The 17555-nt window shown below is 42.1% G+C and overlaps 1 protein-coding gene across 2 annotated transcripts in view; it reads right to left on the reverse strand.

Annotated features, from left to right (window-relative positions):
- Nucleotides 1-17555, reverse strand: part of UBE4B (ubiquitination factor E4B) — a 141602-nt gene that overhangs the window by 27356 nt on the left and 96691 nt on the right. For both annotated transcript variants that reach the window (XM_027843844.1, XM_027843842.1), the window contains 11 exons: nucleotides 16739-16822; nucleotides 14528-14584; nucleotides 13885-14001; nucleotides 13682-13780; nucleotides 12923-13036; nucleotides 12336-12534; nucleotides 11782-11920; nucleotides 4873-4972; nucleotides 1975-2102; nucleotides 1377-1475; nucleotides 251-486 (listed from right to left, as the gene is read on the reverse strand). In XM_027843844.1, coding sequence (XP_027699645.1) covers nucleotides 251-486; nucleotides 1377-1475; nucleotides 1975-2102; nucleotides 4873-4972; nucleotides 11782-11920; nucleotides 12336-12534; nucleotides 12923-13036; nucleotides 13682-13780; nucleotides 13885-14001; nucleotides 14528-14584; nucleotides 16739-16822 — 1372 coding nt within the window. The remainder of the gene's footprint in view (nucleotides 1-250; nucleotides 487-1376; nucleotides 1476-1974; nucleotides 2103-4872; nucleotides 4973-11781; nucleotides 11921-12335; nucleotides 12535-12922; nucleotides 13037-13681; nucleotides 13781-13884; nucleotides 14002-14527; nucleotides 14585-16738; nucleotides 16823-17555) is intronic.

Here is a 17555-nt window from a genome sequence, read left to right on the forward strand (position 1 = left end):
GTTATATGACCCTGGGCAAGTCATTTAATCCTGTTTGCCTCAGTTTCCTCACCTGTCAAAATAGGGATAATAACTGCACCTATATCCTAGAGTTACTGTAAGGATCAAATGAGATAATATTTGTAAGAAGTGCCTAGCACAGTGGCTGGCATGTAGAAGGCATTACACAAGAGGTAGCAATCATTAGACACAAAACTGCAAAGACACTAGAGATGAACTAACCCCATTAGAGAACTACAGACTGCCTCACCTGTATAAAACTTCATCAGTGAGGGGACCAGCAGCTTGGTGGAAAGAGGGTGGTTCTCGATCATTTCAAAGAACTTCTGGGTCCGCGGCTGGACAGCAGGGTTGGTCATGAACATGACCTCCACCAATTTGGCCACCAGGTATGGATTCCGGATATAGTTCTGGTTGCAGAGCATCACAACAAGGAACATGGCGATATCCTGAGTACAGGGCTCATACAGCACCTGAGGTGAGTATCTTAGCAGAGAGAGAAAAGAGAAATGGCCAATGGAGCCTCACCATTGGTGACTAGCTGGGGCATAAGATACAAGCAAGTAAGTAGTACTACTGAGCAGCTGAAGACCTAACGCGTCTATCAGCCAAAGCATAACTTCTTTACTCCTAAATTCTGGCACTGAAGTCAACTTACGATTAAATCAGGTAAAGAGAATGACTTAGGTGCTCCTCACCCTCAAAACGATGATTGAAAACAAAAGACAATCTCTTTCAAAATTATCTCTCCTTTTACATGTGGGGAGATTTGTTATGGAGAAGTTGGTATATTGCACAAAACCAAAGAACCAACAATGAAAGTATTTCTAGTTCCTGGGCCTCTGCTCCGAGGATATTTATTTCCCATATTACCCTCTGTCCATTTCCATCTCCCAGCTCTCCCTCTGCCCCCACCCCTAACTAGATACATTCACTCTCACCAAATCCATCCATGTCTCCTGAATATACTAAGGTCTCTGTTACTGCCCTCAGAGCTCTTGCTAGAGCTGGCTCTAACACCAGGGCTGCACTGGTTTCCAAGATGGTCTGTCAAGACAGCAGCAGAAAGTGTTAAGCATAAGATGGGAGTCAAAACTGAAGCCTGTAGTGCTGTTCATTGAACGCTGTACAGCTTGTAGGTGTAAAATGGGTGACAATCGGAGCCCAGGAGACTGTGGAAATCTCAGTGAGGTAGGGCCCTTTTCTGTTCCTTAGCTGCTGTGGGATCCAGCACAAAGACTTCTTCTGTCAAGTGGCTGGGGCCACGCTGGTGAGAAGCCAGACCTCAGCAAGCTGCTCTGAGGAGGACACTTGGCACAGGGGCAAGGACTACAGCCACCTGAGCAGCACTAAGGTCAGAAATGGATTTTACTTACTGTACAATAAAAAATAAAAATTCAGCAACGTCTTCCACGTAAAACTCAGGCAATGCTGCAAACACCTTAGGGACATCTGGATTTAAAGGCAGTGTGATACTGTGAAGGAGAAAAAACACAACTTCAAACAAAAACACACACATGTATAGCTCAGGCCCAGAAATGGAAATGGCAGCCCCTAACCTGCCCCTGCCTTCTCAGCACCAAGAGTTGTTGCCTCAACAGTGTTAAGAGTGGTTCACAACTACCAGAGGAGGCCAGAGGCAGGTCTGGTGACTGCCATGTCTTATGCTCTGAGATGTCCTGGAGTCCAGAACACAGGCAAGGACACAACATCTTGGGATCCTCTGATTGTCAACTTATGATTTGTCTTGACCTCCTTCCAGGGGATATAAAGACACCAAAACAAAGTGGGTTTTTTTTTTTTTAAAGAAACTGTACTTAAATGCACTTCCTGTGCTGTACTTGACCTAGACAAGCTATTTAAAGGCCTAACACCACAGACGTCCAGGATCTCTAAGCACTAACAAGTTAGGGCAGTCAGACTGCTAAGGACAAGAGAGAAAAAGAAATCTGCCCAGAGGCAGGGTGGACTTACTGAGGATAGGCAGGGTCAAGGATCCGCAGCAGCAGCTGGATAACGATGCCATAGAAATTCAGACATCTCCGCAGGAAGTTTTCATCCAGCAAGCCTGCATCAGCACAGGCTTTGCATCGCACCAATTTCTGCAGAAAAAGGGAGGAAATGGCTCCATTGAGGACAGTGCTCGCATACACGTAAACAGGATGGCTCAGACCAAGGACATCAAACTAAACTAGGCATGGCCTGAACCACAGTAAAATGTGCCTGTGAGATGTTTAACAAAATAAATAAAAATACAACACAGATAATGGTAATTTATGGTTTTCTAAATCAGTAAGAAGCCTTGCCCATTTCTATTTGAGTTTGACACCTCTGGCTTAGACTACAGAGAAAGAGATTGGCCACTGAGAGACAGGGCTACTTTCAGCTCCCCCTAATGAGTTGTGTCCCTGGTCACTGTCAGTCTTTTGGGGCCTTGTTTTCAGGGTTCTGCCCCTGTGAATTCACAGAGTCCCCTTAGGAGAATAAAAGGCACAAGAATGAAAACAGCTCAAAACCTAACAAAATGAAAAACTGTGACCCCTCCATTTCACCCCTTTCTCTAAATCTTGCTCTAATATTTACTATATTATCTCTATATTGCTAGGGTGTATTTGGGGATGAAGACCATGTAAAGACTTATCATCTCTTTATAAGAAGGAAGTCTGAGGATTTGGCTAATGGAGTTGCTTCCATCCAGTGTGTGTATTCTGGCTAAAAACACAATCACCTCATGTTGCTGGCCAGAGAAGTATAAGAAGTTTCTAATCTTCAAACAAAGGTCAAAAAGGTCTGTCCAGTTAACCACTCACGTTTTAGTTATAATCAAACAAGTATTTATTCAGAAATGAGGAGAAAAACGTATGCAGAACGAATAGAATATGAATAAACACAAATAAGCAGCAGCAGCTGAATACTAGGTATTAGAGGACAGGCACTAGAGGCTGGGGGAACCAGGAAGTGTTTCATGCAGAAGATGGTGCTTGAGCTGTATCTTAAAAGAACAGGGGAATACTTTGAGGAATTATAGTAAAGGAAATATATGTAAAATACTTGTGATTTATCTATTTGTAGAAGAATTCACCTGACTCTATGGGGATGTAAATTTCCCTTCTCAATCAGTGCATTGTGAACCCTCTTAATAGAGTTTAATCTATAACCTGACTTAGTTTACCAATAGTGTCTGTTTATCCAGGTTTGTTTACTTAGGGGATATATGACATTATGATTCTTTTTAATTTGGTTAGAGCATACAAGATTGCAATACGTAAAAGAATTTTCTTTCTCTTTGAGGTAATTTTGTCTAAAAAATGACTCATCTGGCTTCCTATAGCTGAAGAATGTTAAAAAGTCTTCCCTTAATTTAATCATTTCAGGAGTCTAGTTTTAGCCAAGTAAGATTAATATTAACAATAAACAATCATACAAATATGAGAAATGGCAAAATAAAATGTAATAAAAGGAAAAGGAAAAATGTCCATCACAATAAAAAGCAGACAAAGGGGCCTAAAACAAAAGACCTAATCTTTAGCATTTGCAGCTCAAGTATATATAAATAGAACAATTCATTAATTTAACGATGATTTTTCCCTTCTACATTAATCAACATTTGTTTTTGTCCCTCAGAGCCTAGATGCAAAAAGCCATGCATCCGCAGACTGGGAAGCCCAACAACACAGGGCCTATTTATTGACAAGAAAACAGATCCCCAGAGAAGAGACCTGTCCACAGAACCGTGTACCCTGATCACCTTCCAGACTAAAATAAAATTTATATTCTACTCATGGGAAATAGGCATCTTGATCTGTGCTGGGGTCCCAGCACAAAGGTTACTAATTCTTTCATGTCTTAGGGACCTTGAGAGATGATAAGAGGGAGACAGGGAAGATGGAACCCAGGGCCTGAAACAGCCTTCCCAGGGCTTCTTAAGGTTAGGTGAGTCGGGGGGGGGGGGGGGGGGCTAGGTCTCATTAAGTACAAGAATCTATGTCTTAGCTGCTGAGGCTAGGCTCCTTTTGGTAGCAAAAGCCTGAATCCATGTGTCTAACAACCAAAGCTTCGCTGGCTAGAATGGAGGAGGGAACTAGTTTTCATTAGGCTGGCTCAGCTGCCTGATGAGATAATATACATGTACATGTCAGGGTTGAGCCCCCTTCCTGACTGATCACAGAAATCTCCACTGAATCAATCAAAAGTAAACAAAGTATGAATAGGTCCTCAATCAATCTGAAAGGATCATAGGAGGCTTGTGGTCTTTAGATGAAAGCAGAGAAAGCCAACAGGAACTATCTTATGACTGGTTGAAGGAATGAATCAGGCTCCATGGGAGTTATGTATAAAAATGGCCACAAGGGACTCCTGAGGAAGAATTTGTCTTCTGGGGGAGGAGAGAATTTTCTCTCCGCTCCACCCTACCTCTTCTTGAACAAAGCATGACCTTCTGAATTTGGAAAGGTCAGACAATCTGGAGTTCCCATCAATTTCAGTAGTAACGTTCCCAGAGTACGGGGGCTGATGGCAACATCTACACTGTGAGCTGAAATACATGCCAAAGACAAAGTAGACACCATCCCTCAGAGCCCAGCAGAAAGCTGTACCCAAAGGGAACTTCATGAGGACTCCTCAAAGAGAGGAAATGACTTCCAGTATTCAGGAGCAGGGAGCACACACAGGCTAAGGATGTGCCCACTCTCCCCAGGGACCCTGTGTGCATGAGGCGAGAGTGTGTTCACACTCTAGAAGAATGTCTCCATACCTATGGAAGAAAACTCTGATCCACTCTACAGAATGATTATCATTTAACACGAACACATTCCGGTCTGAAGGAAAACATGATGTTACTGGGTAAAATTATACCAATTAAATAGTGCAAACCTTGAGTTGAGTTTTGCATCGTTTCAACATTTCCCGATGTCTAGTTGCCAGTGGGGAATCTTTCCACTGACTTTCGTTGTTTTTAAGATCTTCTACAGTTCTGTAATCGAAGAAAAAGCAGTAAATTCAAACAGAGGGAAATGTATTCATTTCATGTATTCAATCTGAATTAAGACATGATCAGTCTGTGCAGAAAGTAGCAGTTTATCCTTTTATTATGGTGATATGGGATGTATGTGTGTGGGTGGGTAGGTGGGGGATATTCTGGACCACAAACATTCAGTTTCCTTATTTATCTTCCTGGGATGAAAAGATTTCTTTCATTAAACATTAAAGGTCTGCTGCTTATTTACTTGCCAAAATCAAAAGACTGTGTTTTCAACTGAACGGTTTCCTTCTTTATTATCTCTGTTATTATATAAAAGCTCTGAGCTGAGCTGGACATTTTATCCGGGTACAAGAGGCTAAGGGGAAGAATTCCCTTTCTTCAAAAAAGGAATCTCCATAAAAAAATTTAAACATATCCTCGAGGGATCATGAAAAAAATGTGAAAACGTCATTGCCTTTGTGACCTCTCTGATGTGCACAGTACCAGCAGGGGTAGATTGGAACCCTCGTGCAGCCCTGCCGCAGGCGTGGGAGGCCACTCCCCATCCCAGGGCATCCCTCTGGATTCTCTAACATTATGTGGTACCAACACAATGTGCAAGGTCTCCATCAGCTACCTCTAGCTCCCAACCCACCTTCTTTTCTAGTCATAAATTTCCTTATCTTTTGTGCTGCTTTTCTTTTTTAAAATGTATTACAGATACTTAAAACAATTAACACTGTCAGTTCCTAATAACACCAACCTCTCCAAAAGAGAACCCTTCCTTTCAAACAAAGGAATGGTTTAACAAACTGATTCACTGGCCATGTCTGACAACAAAGGCCTCATCAGATACCTGCCGGGCACCATTCTCAAACAACAGGAAGGAAGGAGCCTACTTCTCCACTCATTCTCTAGAGTCAAGATTGGTCATTGCATTGACTGAGTTATTTTTCACTCGTACGGTTTCTCTCATGTGGGTTAAGACAAACTCTTGAGTAACTATAGATCGCACTCAGATTCTGAAATATTAAGAGGGTTGGAAAAAATCAACACAAAGTTAGCTACAGACAGGGACATGTGGGAGATGTCACCATCTAGAGGGAATCCCTCTTCCATCTGGACTCTGAGCTGAACACTCTACCTCAGTGGTATCAAACGTAAAGAAAAACAAATCTCTGCCGGCCACACATTGACTTAGACACCACAAATTAACTTGTGCTGTACTGTATTTTTATGTATTTTTGTTAAACACTTCCCAGTGATAGATGAATCTGGCGTGAGTTTGACACCTCTGCTCTAACTGACAGAAAAGCCCCCCCCAATAATTTGTGCCTCATTAAGAACTCTGATTATTAGCATTTTGTAGGCACCTATTACCTGCAAGGCCCTGTGGAGGCCACTTCCTGCATTCAAGGAGCTTACTCTACCGGGGAAATATAACCCATTTTACATAAGGAAGATCACTAAGAACTAAGCACAGGGGTCAGGAAAAGTTTCTACAAGAAAGTGACCCCTGGGCTGAGTCCTGAAGACAGCATGGAAGTGAGAAAAAGGAGTATGTGCCAGGTTTAGAAGGATGACCTGTGCAAAGTCACAGAGAGGTGAGAGAGAATGTTCAATTTAGGGGATATGGGAAGGAAAGGAAGTTTGCAAAGTCAGTCTGGAGCTAGATTTTATTTTTTTTCAGTGAGGCAATTGGGGTTAAGTGACTTGCCTACAGTCACACAGCTATTAAGTGTTAAGTGTCTGAGGACACATTTGAACTCAGGTTCTCCTGACTCCAGGGCTGGTGCTCTATCCACTGTGCCACCTAGCTGCCCCTTGGAGCTAGATTTTAAAGGGTCTTAAATGTCAAAGTGAGGAAAGTGTATTTAATCCTAGAAGAAAAATGGAGCCATTGAAAATTCTTGAGCCAGGGAATGATGAGGTTAGACCTGTGCTTTAGGATGATTATTTTGGAAGTGAGGTGGAGGGTGAACTGGAGAGGAGAGAGATCAATTAAGAGGTTACTGCAACAGTTCAGACAACTCAAGGGGACAAAAAGTTGAACTCATATAGAAGAAATATAAATGGAAAGAAGGGGAACAAAAATGGAAGAGATTAAAAAAAGTAAAACTGATAAGATTTAGCAACTGACTGAAATGGAGGTGGAAGGAAGGAGAGGGAACTGGGGCATGATTTCAAGACGGCAAATCTGGATAACTGGAATGATGGTCACACCCTCAAGGGAAACAGGCAAGAGGCATTTCACTCTGGACATGTTAAATTTGAGAAACAGACAGGACAGCAGGGGCACAAATCCAGTCACCAGGCTCTGATGCAGAGCTGGCTCCATCGACACAGAGCTGAACCTATGGGAGCTCATGAGAGCACTGAGAAAGGATGGAGGCAGAAGAGCAAGCAGCCCAGGTCCCAGCCCCCATGACCTCTCCATTTTGCTTCTCTTCAAGCCTTTCATCAGACCCTCTCAAAAGAGGTGCCTACCTTCTGTCTAGCCCCCCTCCCCCACCAAAAAATTGCGGCCATTTACTAAGAACTGCCTCCCCGTTTCCTTCCCATATCACGTCATCCAGAAATCTTCCCCCAACCTCCCCATTCACTGCATTCTCAGATGAAGCAGCAGCCACCCTGCTACATGAACCCTGGATCCCATTGCCTTTCAATTTCTCCAGCAGACTGTACCCACCCTGATCCCCTCTTGCTTTTTGATTGTCAACATCTCTCTCGATAGCAGATCTTCTCCTAAGCATGTTCACTCCATTTGATCCCACCATCTCCGCTGTCTGTCATACTTTATCCCTCCTCTCCCTTTTGTGGCTAAACTCCTTGAGAAAAAGCTGTACTCTACTACTTGAAAAAATACTATTTCCTTTCCTCAACCACCTCTGTAGTCTACCTTCCAAACTCATCAGACAACTGAAATTAGCTACCAAAGATACCCATGATGTCTTAAAGAAATTTTTTTTTCCTTTTTGAATCAACAAAAATCTGTCTTACCAATGATCTCTTAATCGCCAAATCGAATGACTTCTCAATTCTCCCCCTTCTTGAGTACAGCCTCCGACACCAGGGATCACCATCCCCTCCTGGGTTTTCATGTCACTGATCTCTCCTGGACCTCCTCCCATTCCTTCTCAGTCTTGTCAGGCCCCATAACTGTGGGTGTCCCACAAGACTCTGTCTAGAGCCCTCTCTTCCTCTCACGGGGTAATCTCGTCAGCACCCACAGGTTCCATGAACATCTCTACGTAGAGGATTCCTAGGTCTACAGATGTTAGTCTCTCCTGTGTTACAGTCCTGGGTCACCGCCGGACTTTTAAACTTCTCTAGCTGGATGTCTGATAGACACCTCAGACTGAACATGTCTGAAACAAACTTCATTTTTCTTTTACCCTAAACTGCCTTCCCTATTACACTCAAGGCTCCTGTCACTCTCTCTCTCACCCAGGTTCACAAACTCAGTGTCATCCTAAATCCTTCACTCGTGACACACATCCAATGCACTGCCAAACTCTGTCATCTCTATTTACAGAACATCTCCTTCTCTCTCCTCACACAACCACAATCTTGGGTCAGACCCTTGTCAACTCTTGCCAGAACTACTGCAATAGCCTTCCAAGTGGCCTCTCTGCCTTAAGTTTGTCTCCACTTGGCTGCCAAGGTGATTTTTCTAAAGTATAGACCTGACAACGTCACCTCCTGCTCCAGAAGTTTCCATAGCTCCCTATTAAAGATCAGCTTTTCACAACCTGGTCCTTTCCTACCTTTCCAGTCTTCTTCCCCTCCATGGTATCTAGGGTCCAGCCACACTAGTTAACTCGGTCCTCTAACATGACGTCTGCTGTCTTGCCCCTCTGCATGGGTATGGGCTGTCCTCTATGTCTGGAATGCTCTATCACAGCAGCCTTCTTGCCTGACTGCCTACTTTCCTTGGGAAATGGGATAATGCCATTCCATTGTGTACCAGTCTACTGCTTTTGAGGTAAGGGAAGAGGTGCCAAATAAATCTGAGAATCATCTGTATAGAGATGATAGTTGAAACTACGGGGGCTGATCAAATCACCAAAAGAAATAGTATATAGAGAGAAGAGGGCCCAGGACGGATCTTTGAGGGACACCCACAGCTAATGGGCACGAGGGAACGATAGGTGGAAATCCATCAAAAGAGGAAGGAGGAGAACCAGGAGAGGCTGGAGTGTCATGGAAACCTAGAGAAGAAGGTTTCAAGGAGATGAGAGTGACTGACAGTGTCAAAGGCTATAGGGAGGTCAAAGGCTATAGGGAGGCCAGGAAAGATGAGGACTGAGAAAAAGCCATTAGAGTTGGCAATTAAGAGATTATTGGGAAGGTTGATTTTTGTTGATAAAAAAAGTTTAAGAAAAAATTCACGGGTAACTTTGGAGATGCTAATTTCAGCTGAATAATGAATTTGGAAGGCAGACTGCGAATAATTAAGATAAGAATGAATGAGAGGAAAGGAAATGGAGGTGGCTATGGATAGCCTTCTCTAAGAGATCAGCCAGGAAGGGAGGAAGAGATACAAGAGAAGTTCAGCTAAAATCCCACCTACTATGAAAAGTCTTTCCTGATCCCCCTGACGGTCTTCCCTCTGAGATTATTTCCAGTTTCTCCCCTACGTTCCCTTCGTACATGGTTGTTTTCATGTTGTCTCCCACACCAGACCATGGGCTCAAGAACAGGGGTTGCCTGTGGCCATTCTGGCATCTGTGGCATTTAGCATAGTGTCTCAGTGTCTTGCACACAGTCCTTAATGAGGGATGGAATGGCTTTCCCTCCTCACTGCCACCTCTTACAACCTGTGACTTCCTTCAAGATTCAGCCTAGGAAAAGGCACGCGCCTTGTCCAGGTTCCTCCAACCACCAGTGCCTTCCCATCTCAGACTGCCATCTTCCCTGCATCTACTGTTATAACAGATACAACTTGAGGACAAGCACTGTTTTCTGCCTGTCTTTGTATCCCTAGCACTTTGCACAATCACTGGCACACAGTAAGCATTTAATAAATGCTCAATTTGGATCTATACCCAAAAAAGCTATTAAACTGTATATACTCTTTGACCCAGCAATACCACTATGAGGTCTATACTCCCAAAAAGATTAAAGATAGAGGAAAGGGGGGCAACTAGGTGGCACAATGGATAGAGCACTGAGCCTGGAGTCTGGAGGACACGAGTTCAAATTCGGCCTTAGACACATAACACTCACTAGATGCGTGACTCTGGGCAAGCACTTAACCCCACTTGACTCACCAAAAAAAAAAAAAACCAAAGCAAAGATAGAGGAAAGGGACCCACACGCACGAAAATATTACAGCAGCTCTTTCTGGGGCAGGAAAGAATTGAAAACTGACAGGGTGCCAATCAATTTGGGGAATGGCTAAAGAAGCTGTGTTAATGTGAATGTTAAAGAATACTATTATGCTACAAGAAATGATGAAGGGGATGATTTCAGATAAACCTAGGAAGACTTGTATGAACTGATGCAGTGACATGAGTAGATTCAGAACAATTTACAAAATAACAACAATATTGCAAAAACAACTTTGAAAAACTTGGGGACTCAGAACAAGATGAAGACTAACCATGATTACAAAGGAGCCGTAATAAAACATACGACCCACCTCCTGAGTGAGGAGTGATGAACTCAGACTGCAGACTGAGACATACTTTTTTGGATATGGCCAGTGTGGGAATTTGTTTTGCTAAACTATTCATTCATGTTTCTAACAGGGACTTTATTTTTCTTGTCTTCTCAATGGAGGTGAGATTGGGGGGAGGGAGAGGAGGATCTTTGTTTTAAAATAGCATATAGTTTTTAAAAATGTCTTTTGACTTGTTATATCAAGAAAGCTTATATGAAATCTCATCATACGGATGGGAAACACTTTGGGAGAGGTAACATTCTGAGGCTGCAGTTTGCTTCATAGTTCATGAAAAGCTTTTTTTTTTTTTTAAATAAACAACATACAATAAGCACAATCAGAGCTTTTATTTTTTGCAGTTATGTATCATAAAATGAATAAGAATTCAGATATGATGTCTAAAATGGCAGACTACCTTAAATAACAATTTCCCCATGCAACATACTAACTTCAAATCACATTTCTAGTATATCGGGTATATGAAGAAAAAGGAAATTGTTATAATTTTTATGGGGGATATTTCTTAACAATCCACACAAAAACTTCCCCAAATCAAAAAGATGCTTCAAGAGCCAGCTAGGTGGCACAGTGATAGCACTCTGGCCTTGGAGTCAGGAGTACCTGAGTGCAAATCCAGCCTCAGACATAAAACACTCACTAGCTGTGTGACCCTGGACAAGTCACTTAACCCCACTGCCTCATCAAAAAATAAAAATAAAATAAAATAAAATAAAAAGATGCTTCAGGTCTTGAGATAGGAGCCTTTAAGTCATCGTTTGGAAAACGAACAACAAATATTAGAAGGCACTCTAAAGCAGATCATTAAGAAACAAAGTTCATTAACACAGTCGATCCAGGATGTCTTCCAAACGTTGCAGTTCAGAGATCGCACTGGATCTTCTTTTCAGAGACTCTAGAATATTCAGTGGATGAAATAACGATCCTACAAACATCTTGCCCGTCAGAGCAGAACAACGCACTGATTTAGTCACTCATTCCTACGGGAGTCTGAATGCCTGTGGCCAACAAGTGTGCTGCAACACAGACACCTCCTACACCCAAGGTTATCAAGGACATGGATTGTGTATGGGAGCACATGATCTAGATAATGAGTAAAGCTGAAGGCAATAAATAGACAGGCGGGCAGAGCTCTAACCTGTTAAGCTCCCTGATGGCCCGGAGTCTGCGTATATAACGACGACAGCTTGGCAAAATAGAGAGGTGGTGGGCATGCAGCGTAAGGAAGAAGCATTCTGTAGGGAATTTCGGCTCAGAAAATGGAGACTGATCTCCATCTATGGAAACATAAAAGGGGAGAGTCAATTTAAAAAACTAAAATGTATTTAAATACTTCATGCCATTACCCTTACAATTTTACGACTATCATGGAAAAGTTTTGAAAAGGAATTATGGCACAATGGAAACAGTCCATCATATAGTCAGCCCTTCATTGAAAGACCCGTCCCACCCCCCAGCTCCCCAAAGATGGGTTCCAAAAAGATAACTATTAACAACATACCAACTCAGCAAAAAGTATTACTGATAATGGAAAATTAAATAACATTTTAAGAAAATGTGAAAATAGTGAAGTTTATTTAAGAAAATGAAACTAGATAAACATTAAAATGTCAGGTGATCAGTAATATTAGAACAAGATAACAGTTCTAACAACCTCAGGGGCAAGAAACCAACATGATGGACATCACTTACAAAGTTCAGTCATCCAACCAGTAACCTCCTCCATCGTTGCTTTCACTCGTGTCTCATCGCTTGGAAGAACAATACGACACCGTGGATGGAAAATGTAGGTGGGATCTATCGTCTCTAGCTTGATCTTTGTGCTTAGCTGCTGCAGCACCCAAAGGAAATTCAGCATAAATCCATCCGTAGACACCAACCGATCATCTGTCTGTGAAATAAGAAGAGATACACTGGCTCAGAACAGCAAAATCAAAGCCATGGTGCTTCCAGGCAAGCAGCACCACTAGGGCTGGAGAAGAGAGTGTATAATGTCAGCTGCTCTTTACAGAGGGCTCCAGGCAAGTCTCACACAGTCTTATTCCTAGTTTACAAACAGAATAATCCAACAAATGCCTCCACTTCAAGGGTCTTATCACTACTGCCCAGCTACCTTTGAAAAACCATCCTCCCACACTAGGCTGGACTTTGGACAAGGTCTCTGGTCATGCATTCAACTCTTACCTCTGTGTTGTATTGTGAGTCAAACGAGAAGGACATGCTGTCGACTTCTCACCAAGGTTCGAGGGGGCAGTGTGTGCCTCCCCAGATGTCCTTACCTGCATCTGCGCTTTCTTCATGTTGGCATTGACAATAGCTGCCATGTAACCGAGAGCTGCCTCACGAGTTTCACCATTCAGCAAAATACTATGTAGAATCTTGAACAATTCTTGCTAAAAATTGGAATACGAATGAACAGATCAGCTGCCTTGAAGAATGAACAATTCCCCACCTACAACCCCTATAACAGAACATGCTGAGAGCAGCACTCACACAGGAAGTATTTGACCATATCCAACTACATCATAAAACTAGCTGGAGGGTCCTAGGAATGGTGCCTGAACAAAGACAGACAACCCAGCTTTGAAGAGGGAGAGGCAGAAGAGTGTTTCTACCGTACAAAGTCGCTTCTACCATCTGCTTGGCCCAACAAAGAAATAAGTATTTCCACAAATCAGTGCATACACAAGCCTGGGATTGCTCTACTTGCCTCTGGAAGCTTGAGTCTAGGTTCTGGACAAAGAGGAGTCACGTACTTTTCAGCACCTTGCTAAATTTATAAATGGGACCAGGTGAGACAATGTGAGCGTTTCAACACTGAAAAGACAAGTCAGACTGCAAGCCCTCCAAGAGAACATCTTGGGAAAAGGCCAGCTCTTTGAGGGCAGGGATTACTGTTTCCCCAGGTCCTAGCACGATATCTTGTATACAGCAGGCTACTGATGCTTGTAGAACTGAGTTTTTACTATCATCTTGGAAGTTACTAAGAAACCACTTGTGCTTCTTTTGTAAAAAATTTCACTTGGTGGAACACTTACTCTGGCTGACTCCAAGTAATGTTGCAGTGACTGGCTGACCACTCGGGTGTTCTCGAGGGTAATGGCAGGCCCTGAGAAATACTTTTCAACCACCTTTGCCTGCAAGAGAAAGAACGTGGTCAAGCTCCACGGAGTAACATTTGGAGGAGCAGGTCGATAATGTGCAGCCGAGAAGTGCAGAGGGTCAGTGGTCAGGTACTCACGTCATCCTCGGCAAAGACAGAGAGACTGAAGAAGGCCCCCAAATAAGAGAGTCTTTGCAACTCCCGCCCAGAACCCGGGCTTAAGGACTTCGGCAGCCACAAAGGCAAAGAGGCGACCTACAAAGACATTTGTAGATTCCAAGACGATTTAGATTCCACAGTTCCTGATACGTAGTGGACATTTAAGAAATACTTATCAGGGGCAGCTAGGTGGCACAGTGAATAGAGCACTGGCTTTGGAGTCAGGATGACTTGAGTTCAAGTTCGGCCTCAGATACATAACACTCACTAGCTATGTGACCCTAATTGCCTCACCCACCCCCCCAAAAAATACTTACTGATTACTTAATAACACAGCATTATTACAAAAAAATGTATCATTACTCAACATTTGAAATTCAATCAGAAGTATCTACTACTCAAGAAAAAAGTGCTTTTTATTTTTTAAGTTTTGTTATAAATTGCTTATAAATATTGTTTTAATAATCATAGCTCACATTTTCATACTGTTCAATGTTTAATCAAATGCTTTCCTTGTAAGTAGCAAATGTTCCTAATATCACTATTTTAAGGAAAAGTTTTAGACCTGTGGTATAGTTGTCGGGAGGAAAAAACAAACAAACAAACAAAATACAATACTTACCAAACTACAAATGGGATGGGTTTTCCCAAACTTAATTTCACAGAGTTCACCTAATGCCTACAATTAAAATAAGAAAGATTTAGTCAAATATGGTTTATCTAATATACGTAAACAGTTGTCTATCAAAAGACTCAAGCTACTTTACCCTTGTTTATCTCTTTAACAAGCACTAAGGAATAATAAATATTGATCCTGGCTAAAAAAGGTGTTGTCCCTATATTTTAGACGTCAGAGTGGCTACCACTCCACAAAGGTATACAAAATTCCTACAAAGAAACTAGTAAAGCTAAACTTGAACTCCATAAAGCCATGGATTCTGCCTAAAGCATTATTATGGCAAGAAGAGATACACTGACTGGCACTCTGGATAAGTCTCCAAATTCTGCTTGAAACCTGCAGTCGCCCTTCCATGAGAAGCGTGCTTCCCCTACATCATGGGATTACAGGGGTTGCTTAACACTAGATAAACCATAGTAGGTGTCCTGATGTCAGCCAAAGCTTTAAGGGCTGGTAACCAGAGCAGCCTCTGCAGAGCACACATGCACAGTCACAATTCCTGCTGAGATGATCCGCACAAGTTGCACGCCAACCAAGGCCATGCCCTCCTCTGGGGCAGGCGTCAATGATGGCACCTCATCACACTATTGTCCCCAGAACAGAGGCTTTTTGTCTTCTGATCAAGACCACGACATTCTGTTGATATTTAACACCAAAAAGTCTCATCTGAAACAGCAAGTGAGCTTAAATTCACAAATGAAAAAGCTAAATCAAAAAAGAAAAGCTCCCTTTTGGGAAGGAAATGTTCATGTAATTTTAAAAAAGGAAATAAAAGAAAAAGAAAACTATTGTTTAGGAGGGTGCTTACACCCTGAACTCCACGTCACATGAACGACTCCTTGTCTTGTACTCTTCAATGCCAACGACAGCGTCAATGATACAGCATGTCTTATGGTGAGTAATGTGACTGGAGAGAACCACACAGTGTGCGTAGTGGTGGTGGTCCTTAACACAAAGACAGTACACAAGGACAATTTCTCAACAATTTCTCTCATCCTATGATCCTTTTCAAATTTTAGTCTTTAAAATGACATTTCTATTGTTTACTTTCCAGAAGGGGTGTCATAGACTCAGAGCATCTCGTCCAAACTCCTCGTTTTGTAGAAGAAAACTGAGGCCTGACAGGCTTCCCCCAGAACATGCATATGCAGGAGCAAAGATCTGAACTCTGCTTTTCTGATACCCCATCTAGTCCTTCTCCCACTAGACACCTTGGGTTCCCTTAGAAGCAAGAGACGCAATTTAGTAAGAGGACAACAGAGCATGCGGAAAAGAAGCTTTTCTTTACGTATATAAAACAAGCTTTTCTTTTCAATGCCTCTGCTGAAATATTTTAATAAATTGTTTGTAAAGGAGATTGTCTGACTCTATATTTACATCTTTTCAAATCTAATACAAAAAAGGTTCCACTTCAAATATCAAAATATTTTTCTTCCAAACAGCCAATGTCACAAATTCCAAGCCCGGGAAATCAAGTTCTCCTCTTAGTACCACCCCTTATAGTCAACCATCAGTCAAACCTCAGATGAGGATTTAGCTGACTGCTCTGAGTATGTTGCACAATACTTTCTAAGAACTGTGCAGAAATACAGTAGAAAGGTAATGTTCTCTGCACAGGAAATAAAGTCCGAACATGAGGCTTATATAGTGTCAAGTCACAAATAAAGGTGACTCAGAGTGTTATTCTGAGGAGATTCAGAGCAAACATATACTACATAAATATGAAATGGAGTTATTCTCCACTTAAAAGTATGATTTGCTTTAATTTGTGCTTAGAATTGTGTTTAATGCTAAATCTGCATTCCAAACATGTTATGCTCATTACCAGGTGACTCAAGAATTTAAAGTAATTGGAAGTTGCTTTTTTTCTCCTATGAAAAGATACATTTCAGTAGTAGCTCAACTCCTAAAACATTTCCCGATTAGGGGCATGAGCAAAGTGCTATCTTCTGGGCTGCCAATGCACCCCCATCATTCATCTCCCCGCATGCCAAACATTCTGAAAAACCATATCGAATTATTTTAAGTTATAATTTTAAACTAAGGAAAACAAGCAAGGATTAATTATCAATGAAAGAAGGGAGTTGGTAATATTAAAACATAATCTCTGGGAAAAGAAAGTCATCTATTAAAGGGTTAAAAATAAAGCTTTACCATAAGGGGGTATTTAAAGTAGTCACTATCAAGGGAGCACTCTTTGGCAGCAAGAGCCAAACCTTGTAAAATAGGGATAAAGATCTGAAAAAAAAAAAAGAAAGAAAAAGCACAATGTTAAGATAATTCAAAAACTGGAACCAGATGCATTCAATAAAGCCCCTCTTCTGGGCCATGGTCCTTAGCATACAGATAAGGAGCAAGGCACCCAACCACTTGAATGATGCTCAAGGCTCTCCTCTAACAGGGCAAGCCCTGAAGCTCAGGGGCACCATGGAGTGAGCCAAGCTCACCCCGTTTTCTTTGAACTATTGAAGCCTCTTACGGCACGCAGCATACATCTTTATCTTACTGTAGTTTTCCGCATCCTTGTTTTATTCCTTCTGCTACAAAAAGTCCTTGAGAGAAGGGACCACAACCCAGGAATCTCTGAACCCTCTAAGTACCTGGCAGCTCAACAGACTCTTGTGGAACTCAAACCTCAACAAATGCTTCTCAGTACTTGACAAGTATGTGTTTGTTAAACGAATGGATGGATGGATGGATGGATAGATGGATGGATGGCTTTGTGGCCTCAATGCCCTTTAGGTGGGCCTTCCAGTGGGAGGACAGATTCCATCCCCTGCCACCCTCACACAAAAGAGCCAGATGAGAAGTTCCTCTATAGGTCACCTGCCCAAACCATATTTGTGATGAAATCAAAGGTGTTTTGTCCACATTTCCTCAGATTCATGGATTTGGAGGGAAAAAAACTCTTACCAAGAAGTTGAATTTCCCACATTTAATTCTGTCCATTTTACTGATTCAATTTGGGAAC

The sequence above is a fragment of the Vombatus ursinus genome, unplaced genomic scaffold (genome assembly GCF_900497805.2).
Source record: "Vombatus ursinus unplaced genomic scaffold, bare-nosed wombat genome assembly UNPS02014932.1, whole genome shotgun sequence".
Classification (NCBI taxonomy): domain Eukaryota; kingdom Metazoa; phylum Chordata; class Mammalia; order Diprotodontia; family Vombatidae; genus Vombatus; species Vombatus ursinus.